This window comes from Oryx dammah, unplaced genomic scaffold (genome assembly GCF_014754425.2).
Source record: "Oryx dammah isolate SB20612 unplaced genomic scaffold, SCBI_Odam_1.1 HiC_scaffold_11232, whole genome shotgun sequence".
Lineage (NCBI taxonomy): Eukaryota > Metazoa > Chordata > Mammalia > Artiodactyla > Bovidae > Oryx > Oryx dammah.
The window spans coordinates 3,460,323-3,471,523 of record NW_024080625.1 but is presented as its reverse complement, the minus strand read 5'-3'; the positions used below and the strand labels follow the sequence as shown (position 1 = coordinate 3,471,523).

The 11,201-nt window shown below is 43.7% G+C and overlaps 1 protein-coding gene and 1 long non-coding RNA gene across 2 annotated transcripts; both read right to left on the bottom strand.

Annotated features, from left to right (window-relative positions):
* Window positions 1–3,812: 3,812 nt before the first annotated feature.
* LOC120861253 (translation initiation factor IF-2-like) lies at window positions 3,813–7,319 on the bottom strand. Its single transcript, XM_040236878.1, has 5 exons — window positions 7,297–7,319; window positions 6,892–7,011; window positions 6,701–6,784; window positions 6,127–6,505; window positions 3,813–4,265 (listed from the first exon to the last, which is right to left on the bottom strand). The coding sequence occupies exons 1-5, from the start codon at window positions 7,317–7,319 to the stop codon at window positions 4,158–4,160; spliced, it is 714 nt and encodes a 237-aa protein (XP_040092812.1). The 3' UTR covers window positions 3,813–4,157.
* Window positions 7,320–7,345: 26 nt separating this feature from the next.
* Window positions 7,346–10,907, bottom strand: LOC120861339. The gene is made up of 2 exons (XR_005720527.1): window positions 9,600–10,907; window positions 7,346–9,561 (listed from the first exon to the last, which is right to left on the bottom strand). It is a non-coding gene; the product is annotated as an uncharacterized LOC120861339 (long non-coding RNA).
* Window positions 10,908–11,201: the final 294 nt, after the last annotated feature.

Sequence of the window (11,201 nt, the reverse complement as noted above, 5' to 3'; positions counted from 1 at the left end):
ACCCTTCGCTGTGGAATACTCGGTGCTGCCGGAAAGGCTGGAAACAAAGGCCTCTTAGGAGAGAGAATTGTTGGTTGAATGAATGAATAAACAAACGACCTGACCTACTGCTCTCTTCCTTTTGGAGACGTGGGAGAGACTGAGCAGGGTTGGGTGTGATCACAATTTTTGCTTTCTGTGTTTTCCTGAGGAAATCTGTACAACTGTCTGTTTCCATGACACGTGAGGCTGCGGGTGCCCTTGGCCTGCACCAGTGTGTATGATTGACATGGGAGGACCCAATTCCACTTTACACTCCTTTCTTCCCAACCCCTTCAACTGGTCAGACCAGTCTCACCTAAACAATACTCTTACTTTAGTACCCAACTTCCCATCGCCGTCACTCAGGGCTTAGTCACTGAGCCTCTGGAAGGCTTCCTTCCTCAGCCCTCTTATTGCAAGGACTGTTTTCTAAACCGTGTGGTGAAAACGTTTTAGAACCTATGCTGTCTTGTACCCAAAATTGTTCAGGTTTGTGGTCTTGTCCTACCAAGGAGACTGTGAGCACGCCAGGGCAAGTTTGGCATTTGATACACAATTGTGACTTTCACACAAATTCCCCGATAACACTGATCAACTCTTCTAGACTGGACAGCAATCTTAATAGTGGGTTAGGGAGGACTCCTTGAAAGTTCCTTACTGTCAAGTTTCAACTGACGAAAATCAAAAGGTCTTCAGTCACTTCTTCATCCAGTTCAGTCCCCTGCATAGTCTGAAGTGACTGTGGTTGGCAAGTCCTACTCTCAGACCAGTTCTCTTGTCAGTTGAATTTTTTGGTGGCATGTATTATAGTGCAGGGGCTTCCTTTGGTGGCTCAAACAGTAAAGAGATGGCTCAAAAGGTAAAGTGGGGGCTCAAAAGGGCTCCAATGCGGGAGACCCGGGGTTCAATCCCTGGGTCGGAAGACCCTCTGGGGAAGGAAATGGCCACCCTTTCCAGTATTCTTGCCTGGAGAATTCAATGGACAGAGGAGCCTGGTAAGCTATAGTCCATGAGATTGCAGAGTAGAACGTGACTGAGTGACTAATTTTCACTTTCATTATAGTGCATGCTTAAGGGAACCTTTAAATTTGACTCGTGTCTGTGTGTGTGTGTGTGTATGTGTGTGTGTGTGTGTGTGTGTGTTGGGGGGAGGGCTGTAATCTTGTTTTGATTTCTCTATGACAAGAACCTGAACAGTAAATGACAAAAAAAGAGTTGGAGGTGTTGAAACATCGATTTTTCCATTGGCAAGTTTGATTCATGTTTTCAAAGGCCAGTCTGAAGCATATCTGATCGCTCAAGTGGCTTCCAAGTGAGGCCTCATGTGTTTGAGATTTTGCCCTAACACTCTGGGCTAGAGTGCATGGGACATAGTACCCTGACCCAATTTCTGGGAAACTAAACTGCCAAATTCTTGTTGGTCAGAAGTGCTACGATTTTGCTCTGTTCCTAAGCGAATGTTTAGCAGAACAGTGCCTTTCAAACTGCAGAGTGGGCCCCAGGAGTCGATAGTGATCCGATCCATTCAGTGGATTACTACACTTTTTTCCCCTTTAATTCAATAGTACAAATAGAATTTAAAATTTCAGTATGCCATACATGGAAATGCTAAGTACTAATCTATAAAACTTTACTTTTGATTATGTATAAATATGTATATATCCTGAGTTATGATGTAAAATCTGTTTCATACTGTGAACTGGGATCAAAGAATTTTGAAAGCTAGTGAGAGTAAAGACAGGGACATAATCACAAATATAAGTTGTCAACTCTGGATTTTCGGAAATGCACTACATTGTCAAGATAGTTTGGTAGCAGTTTTTAAGGAGGGTGAATAGCTTTCTTCTGTAGAATTATTTGACCTTTATCACCTGATAAAAATAGAGCGGGTCTGTTTCTAAGGGTTCTAGTGAATTGTTTCCTAACCTGTGGTTGAACAAGATCATATTTAGGATGGTCCTCAAAATTTTATTCATCCAGCATTTCAGTTTGCTTGAAGTGGGCTCAAACATTATATTGGTTCTCTCTACACTTTATGGGACTTCCCAGGTGGCACACTGCTAAAGAATCAGTCTGCCAAAGCAGGAGACACAAGAGACATGGGTTTGATTCCTTGGTCTGGAAGAGCCCTGGGGTAGGAAATGGCAACCCACTTTAGTCTTCTTGCCTGGAGAATTCCATGGACAGAGGAGCCTGGCGGGCTACAGTCCACACGGTCCCAAAGAGTTAGACACAACTGAGCATGCAGGCACGCATCCCTCGTGTCCAGCCGTTCTCAGGTTGGCTTTCATGGCTCTCTCTGATGTGGCACTAGTCTGTGGCCTGCGTGCGTGCTCAGTTGCTTCAGTCGTGTCCAACTCTTTGCGAGCCCGAGGGCTGTAGCCCACAAGGCTTCTCTGTCCATGGGATTCTCCAGGCAAGAATCCTGGAGTGGGTTGCCATGCCCTTCTCCAGGGGATCTTCCTGTCCTGGGGACTGAACCCACGTCTCCTGTGTCTCCTGCCCTGTAGCTGGATTCTTAACCCATCAAGCCATCTGGAAAGTCTGGCACTAGCCTTTATTTCCACCCTGATCCCCTACTATTTCTTGTTGTAGGTAGCTTCTGAGATGGACCTCAACGAACCTCACTTGATATTCATACTTATTTGTAACCCCCTTTCCTTGAATGTGGATTGGACCTAGTGATGTGCTTCTATTCAGCAAAGCAATGGTATGTTACTTCTAAGATTAGGTTACAAAGAGTTCTGGCTTCCATCTTGTTCTCTCTTGCTGTCTCCCTCATTTGCTTTGAGGGAAACCAGCTGCCATCTTGTGAACTGTCCTACAGAGATGCCCCCAGGGCAAGGAAGTAAGTCTCTGACAACAGCCCAGGGAGGCCTGCCAAGTCACAAGAGTAAGCATGGAAGCTGATCCTGCCCAGTTGAACCCTGAGATGACTGCAGCCCCAGCTAATACATTCGTGAGAGGACCCAACTAAGCCCAGCCTGGATTCCTGACCCACGGAAATAAGCAATAATAAATGTGTATCATTTTACACCACTAAGTTTTGCTATAGTTTATTACTGGCCATAGGTAACTAATACATTTCCCTTCTTATACCTTATGCTTTTGCCACTGTTCTCACTAGAAACCATTTCTCATTTAAGTGATACCCACTGCTTGGAATATTCTTATACCTCCTTGTCCCTGCTGTTACTATGTATCTAAACTTTTTCCTTTGAGACCCACCTTAAATCAATTTTTCTTTGATACTCCCATTTGAAAGTGGTCTCATTCTATTTTGAACATTGTACTTTTACCATATCTTTTTGTGGCACTTATTTTTGTGTTGTCCATTTACTTGATTTTATGTTAGTTCTTTCCAGGGTTGTTTTTAAGACAGCTCCTAAGCCCCCCAAAATAGTATTAACTATGAGCACCCTGGTGACCTTGGCACATTTTTCTGGTATCAAAGGGTACTCTACTAGGTAGTAATTGCTGTGGAACAAATTATTGCAAAACTCAGTGGCTGAAACTCTCAAACTTTGTATGAATCAGAAATTCGAGAGCAACTCAGTTGTGTGTTTTAGCTTGGAATCTCTTATGAGGTTGTAGTAATCTGACAACTATATGTATAGTTATCTGAGGGCCTGACTAGGGCTGAAAGATCTGCTTCTAAGCTCACACACTCACCTGCTGGCAAGTTGGTACTGGCCAGTTGACTCTCCTCCAAGAAGGCTTCTTCACAAGCCCGACTGGTGTCCTCATGACATGGTGGCTAGCTGATCCCAGAGCAAGTTATCCAAGAGTGATCAAGGCAGAAGTTGCAATGTCTTTATAAAGCAGACTTGGAAGTCACACTTTATAATTCCACCATATTCTCCCAGTCACAAAAGCAAGCCTGGATTCAATGTAGAAGGGGATTATACAAAGACATGAATACCAGGAGGTAAGGATCATTGGAGGAGGCTTTCTGGAGGCTAGGTACCACCCAGAGAGGTTGTCAGTGGCAGAAAACTGTTTATTGTAAGAAACACAATATGCAATTAGAAGTGGCTTAAATAATGACACTTAGTATCTCATATAATAGAAAGTCTACAGATAGAGCAGTCCTAGAATTAATTCTTGGCCTGTTAATCTCCTCAAAGACTGAGAGGTCACCATCTTTTCATTCTGTCATCTTCAGCATACAGAGATATCTCCTGGCATAGGCACATGTTGGCTGCAGTGGTTTCAGAGCTCCTGGGCAGATGGGGCCACGTCCACTGAAAAAGAAAGAAGTGTCAATTCTGTGAATCATTTTTATTAAGAGAGATAATATTTCCTGAAAGTACTGCTGTGGATATCTCTGATCCTATTGGCCAGAATTAGGTAATATAGTCCTGCAAAAAAAACCACTTTATATTGTGAATCTGTATGTTTGCAGGCATTATGTTTTGCAAGTGCACACCTTCTCATCCAGAAAAGGAAAATTATGGTGCCCACAGAAATTCAATCTTCAAAATATTTTTAGAAATATTTAGCTTTACAGACCTGTTATAGGCATACTTAATTATGTCAGGACTGTAGAACAACTACCCAGAGTGTCAGTACTCTGTTTATCTCATTTCCTCCCCAAATAAAAGGGGAAGGAATGACTTGATTAAAGATCTTTTTGTGGTATTTACACAGTGGCCTTTTCCTGAGACCCTGGAAGAGTCCATTTTGGTAGACGTGGTATATACTAATGAATGTGAACAAAACAGTGTCAGAAAGATGACAGATGTTTTAACTGACAGTTCTTTCACTCGGAGAAGGCAATGGCAACCCACTCTAGTACTCTTGCCTGGAAAATCCCATGGATGGAGGAGCCTGGTAGGCTGCAGTCCATGGGGTTCCTAGGAGTCGGACACGACTGAGCGACTTCACTTTCACTTTTCACTTTCCTGCATTGGAGAAGGAAATGGCAACCCGCTCCAGTGTTCTTGCCTGGAGAATCACAGGGACAGGGGAGTCTGGTGGGCTGCCGTCTTTGAGGTTGCCCAGAGTCAGACAGGACTGAAGCGACTTAGCAGCAGCAGTTCTTTAACTGGGTAAGTTAACATCTGCTAATTAGTAGTAAGTGACTTAAAATTTTCACTCATAATTTTCCATAATAAATGATTTTAAAATACTTTTATTTTTAGTTTTTGTTAGCAGTCTGCTTTCTTGTCCAGAGAAAAAGGACAGCGACTGAGTGATGTATGCCTGCGAGCTCAGTGGTATCCAACTCTTGGTGACCCCATGACTGTAGCCCACCAGGCTACTCTGTTCATGAACTTCTTCAAGCAAGAATACTGCAGTGGGTTGCCATTTCCTACTCCAGGGGATCTTCCCCACCCAGGGATCAAACCCATGTCTCCTCTGTCTCCTGAATTGGGAGGCGGATTCTTTTCCGCTCAGCCATTTGGGGCCATGATGGACATTTATTCCTGGTCTTCAGTTTCCCACTCTTTCTTTGCCCAGGGCTATAAGATACTGAAATAAGGTTTTATGAAAATTAACATATGTACAATTCTGGTTCTTAGATGAAAAGCATTTTAATATCTGGGCTTGGTTCTGGGATCTTTACTCAGGTAAAACTACTGTTTTGACTGAAATATTTGGCACCACGTGTCAGATTAAGGTGCCTGGGTCCACCTCCAAGTAACCTCGTCATGGGACACGTAGTGTACCAACGCCACTTCTCAACCCCTCTCCCCATTCAGCAACACCCATTCATAAGAATAGTCCAGGGCCCACCAGTCCCCGAAATTGTTAACTTTTGTTTGCCATCTTGAAGTGAACCATGTACATAACACATCCCTTTTGAGTACCGTTTGTCAGCCCTGGGTGGGTGAAGTTAACTAACTCCCCGAAGTTGCTGTCTCGGGAATACATCTTATTCGTGGCTGGGGAAATTAAGTGGGGAATGTCAGGGACAGAGGAAACAACTTGTTTTCCAGGTGGTGAGCGGGATAAGGGAACTACAATAGAGCTGACGACACGTTGTGTCTGAACGACGACGCAATGCAGGGCGTTAAATGAGTGAAAGCCAAGACGCCCATCGGAACCGTGTCCTCCCTTTGTCTTCTATCCTTCCCCTGAAAGGTGTGGGGGGACCCGTACCACGCGGATCGGAGGTGGCGGGGCCGTGGGGGCTGCGGCGCCCCAAAGGCGAAGGCGGAGGCGCCAAGACGCCGCTCCTTGCCTTTCAGGATGCCAGCGGGGTACAAGCAAGGTCGCGGGCAAGGCCGCACGGCGGCTCGGAGCTCCAAGGTGGGGCGCGAAGGAAGTGAAGACTGCCGGCCGGAGGGCCAAGGCGCGGGCGGCGCCAGCCTGGGGGGCTGCGGCGGGCGGGGCGCGCGGAGCGCTGCTCCCGGGGGAGAAAAGAACCTCTGCAGAGGCGGCTCCGGCAGCCGCCGGAAGGCTGGGGGCCGGGGTCGGTGCGGGGGACAGAGGGGAGGGAGGAGGGGCGGGGCCTCGGACGCGCAGCCGCAGTAGGTCTCTGAAAATTTTCCACTAGGGCCCAGAGCGACCGAGCTGCCGAGGCGCTGCCAGCCTCTGCGCATCCACAGCCACGTGACCGTGACTCAACAGGCACCGCCTCCCGGGTCCCGGGCGGGGTAGTGCGAGGCCGCGGAGGGAAACTGGAGAGAAGGCTAGAGGTGCGGCGGTGGGCGTTTATCTAGGCCCCACCAACCCCCCTCCTCCGTCCCGTTCGGCCAACTGGGAGGCTGCCAAGTGCGCGCCAGCCGGGCTCTCCCGGGACGCGCCCAGCTCGCGTCTGCGACGTGGAAAACCTAGAGAGCCCTAAACATCAGGGCTAATCTGGGGTTCTTTGAGGAAAGCCGCAGGGAGCTTCGCGGCCCCGGGGAGTTTTCGCGGACTCGCCTGGCCGCGTGGGGGGATGCATTGCGGAAGACTGCAGCCTGGAAAGTGATCACGCCCTTTTGGCAGCTGTCGATGCTTGTGTACGTGGCTCCTGCCGTGGGGAACTGTGGCTGTGACAGCCTGCACAGGAGGGAGGGACGAAAGGGTGAGGCCTTGACCCATCCCCTGTGCCTGGGGAGTCCTGAAGTCACTGGTATTTTTCAGATGAAATCCAGGAAATCCTCGAGGCTTTCGGTGACTGTGGGATTTGTCGTGCAGCAGGTTCCAGATGGTCCCCCGTTAAGACTTTTGGAAATCGAAATTGGCATATCAAAAATTTCCTCTGATCCTGCTACTGCGCTGAATAGACGTTACCCAGACACCCCGCCCCACCTCTGCTCTTGTAAGGAAGGAAACGTTTGTTACAGAAATACTCCCAACTGTTTCATCTCTCGTGTTTCTTTTTCTTTTTTTAAAGATTCTTTCTAGTAACTGTGACCGTTTCCTTCTCCCGAAGTCATTCCATCAAAATCTTTGAAGCAAATTAAAAAAAGGAAAAAAGAAAATACTAGACCAAATTAGAAAGTTAAGATCTTTGTTTACCGACTGCTTTGCCTGAAAAGACAGCCTCATGGATCTGCTAGGTTCAGGCTTCCTAACAGCCTCTTCTGGAGGCCTTTTCCTCTCACTCCCACCTTGAGAAAAAAGCCCAGACTGGGACTTGCCCGAAGTTCCTGATTTTCCACACCGGTTTTAACTTTCCCATCAGAACTGCATTTTTTTTTTCTTATAGGCTTCTGTAATTAGAATTATTGTAATTAATAAGAATAGCTAATATTCATATAGTACTTGAGACTGTTGTTTATAAATATGCGATTATTTAATTCATCCACTGTGTGAAGTATGAACTATTATTGTCCCATTATTCAGCTTACTTCATTCCTTAGAGATGAGGAAATGGAGGCACAGTCAAGTTAGATGACAAGGCTCTTTCAGCTTGTAAGTGGAAGAAGTGGGATTTGAACCCAAAACTGAGGTAAAATCCATATTGTGGTCACTGTTATAGAAACGCTCTACTAACAAGCATGATTGTACTGAAACATGAAATTTACATTTTGTTGGAGATTATTTTCCTTTTACTTATTTAGCCTTCCTGAAGTTTATTTTGGAGAAATGTCTGAATTTAATGTGGATAGAAAACCACACATAATTTAAAATAGAAACTCTTGAGAACAAACCATACATTCTGGGGCAGTTTTATGCTTTTCTTACATGTAAGATTATTGAACTTTTTGACCTAGGAGCTTATTTTCGTTAGTAGACTTGTTTGTCTTCATATGTCTTGAGCCCTGAGAAAATGGTGAGCCCTCCAGGAAAATGATAATGAAGTTCTTCAATCATCAGTTTGAAAAATATATATTGATTAAATGTGCTCAAGAAGTGAACACCCTTGAAGTGATCGATGACATAATGCCAAATGAAAAGGAAATTTCCAAAAAGAAACATAAATATTAGGTGGATTCAATAGGGAAGATACTCCAGGGTGTTTTTTTTTTTTTTTTTTTTTCTTTTTTCTGGAACCTTCTCTGCCCTTGAACTGACCCTCCACGACTGGGTTAGAAGCCTCTTCTGTATGCTCCTGTGGCACCTAGAATCTATGCCTGTGGTGGAACATTGTATTCTCATTGCTTGCTTGCCTGACTCTACTTCCCAGGAGATTCTTAAGTTTTTGAGGGGCACTCTGTCCTTGTCAACAGTGTGTCTCCAGATCTCAGCAGAGTTGTTTGTCTTAAGAAGGGAGCTTAGCAATGCTAGTTAAAAGGATGAGTTTACTGGTAAGCCTGGTCTTGTTGGGATGTACTGAGTTGAGATTATAATAGAAACTGTGAGACCAGTAGGTACTTCCCAGGTTGCATAGTGGTTAAGAACCCACCTGCCAATGCAGGAGGTGCGAGAGATGTGGGTTTGATCCCTAGGTCAGGAAGATTCTCTGGAGTAGGAAATGGCAATGCACTCCAGTATTCTTGCCTGGAAAATTCCATGGACAGTGGAGCCTGGCGGGCTACAAAACTGAGCACACAGGAGACCAGTATACCCACTGTGAACACAGTCTCCATCCAAACCCCTCCCACTTTGCACCTTTCTTACATTTCCTTGTTTTCTTCCTCCCTTCCTTTCCCACTAGATATAAACCAGCTGTATATTTTGAGTGTGTGTATAGACCCTATTGTCCGGCTTGTTATTTTGCACGTAACAGTTTTTAATGTTTATTAAATGAGAACAAAACAACCTGAAAAATTTTGTGTCGGGTTAATTAACTTTATTTCTGCACCCAATTAATAATCCCAGCCTTAATCCTGACCTCACAACTTGCAGTCTTTAGAATGACAGAATCCCAGGATTTTCTTTTTTTTTTTTAATTGCTGAAGGAAACCTGATAGCTCTCTAAGACAGCCAGTAGCCACAAGAGAGTATTTAAATTTAAATTGATTAAAATAAAATTAAAAATTAAGTTACTCCATAGCCTTAGATACATTTCAGGGACTTAATAGCACATGTGAGGAGTGGCTCCTTTATTGGTGAGTACTGTAGTATAGAGATTTTCATTATTGCAGAAGGTACTATTGGACAGAGCTGGTAAGTTACAAAAAGTAGCTAAAAGGGCATAGTTTTATTAACTTAAATATATCACTATTACTAAAAAGTATTTCATACTTTTTATGAAATACTTTTTAGTATTTCATGTGATACTAAACAGTATCACAGCAGTTCTTTTACATACAAAGAACAGCACATTCCTCTCTAAGATGTGTGTTATTTCACATAGATAAAGATTTTTCCTTAGTAGTTGTGTTTAATGCACATTTAAACATATTCAGAAGAATATAGATGGTTCAAAAGTATTCCTCTTTGTATACCCCTAATGTGAATATGCACTCAGTCAATCCTTTGGGAATCTTAATTTTTTTTCTGTTTTAAAATACTCTGATCAACTTTGAATCACTGCACAAGTTTGACATTCATTAGATTCGGCTGTGCATTTTAAGCTCGCGTGATTGAGAAACTAGAATACTCAGTAATGTTGGTAAAGGACAAATGCCAGATAGTTTTGGACTGACCAAATATATATTTAATGACATCACACATACCATAGAGACAGTTCTCAATTTGCAAACACTCTATTCAGAAGCAGCCCAAATATAAAACACACTGGTGTACTTTCCTTAATCTCCTCCTTAGGACAGTATTGCCAAGGTAGTCATAGTACAAAAAAATTAGTCAATAAATAAATAAATCTTGGAATTTTTAGAGAATGGATAGCTTCAATTTTAGAGGCAGTAAAGACGCTGAGAAAAACCCTGGGGAATTGATAGAGGTTATTTCTACAGTAGAGCAGATTTGCTTAAGTGGTAATCCCCCTGACAAAAATAGTCTAGCTCCACCTTTTTCCACAAGGCTCTGCCCCTCCATGTTGAATTTCTGTTTCTCTCTCACTCCCCCAGTCTTTTACAGTTCTCCAGTTTAATTTGTAATTCGGTTTTGTGGCCTTACTGCTCTAAGACTCAGTTTTCTGAAATGTAAAATAGGAATAATAACATGCGAATTGTCAAGAATTAAAGGAAAATTTATGTGAAAATACTTTATGGATTAGAAAATTAATGTGAAACAAGAGACTATGATTATATATCTTAATAAAATTCAGCTCACTCAACCCCAAGGTTAAATGGCCCTCGAATGTGCATATGGTCAGAATCTGGTTCATCGGAATATTTAAGCCAGAGTTGATGGTTTGAAGGATCTGAGGCTTGCGGAGGTGTTCTGGGAGATGGAAAAAGATTTAAAAAAGGAAATGGAAGGCTGTGAAAGAAAACAGTTCAAATTTGGCAAGAGTTTGTATAAATACCACCTTTTCCTTTAAGGAATGAATGTAATTGCTTGCATTTTCTCCCTTCTTCCATCTTCTGTTTCATTGATTATTCCTAAGGCTAAAGTTTCTACTTTACATCCTAATTCATCTGACAGAGCGTGTTTTTAAAAACTTACCGTTGCTTACTTTGATTTTCCAGTTGTCTTTTGCTGATGGAGCTTCTGTGAAGGGCAAATTCAAAGTACAACTGACTCCCAAAGCAAAGGGGGAGGAAAATGGTGGTTGTGTTTCTGAGTGGTCCTGGGCAGCTAAGCCTTTAACTCTTGAGGTAGCAGTGCCAGTCACAGCTACTTGCTGGCCTGTGAGGCAGAGGAAGCAGTAGTTAGACCAGAGCAAATCAAATCAAACCAAATAAAGACAAACAAATAAAAATGGCATCGAGGGGTGGGGGAAAGGGAGAGAG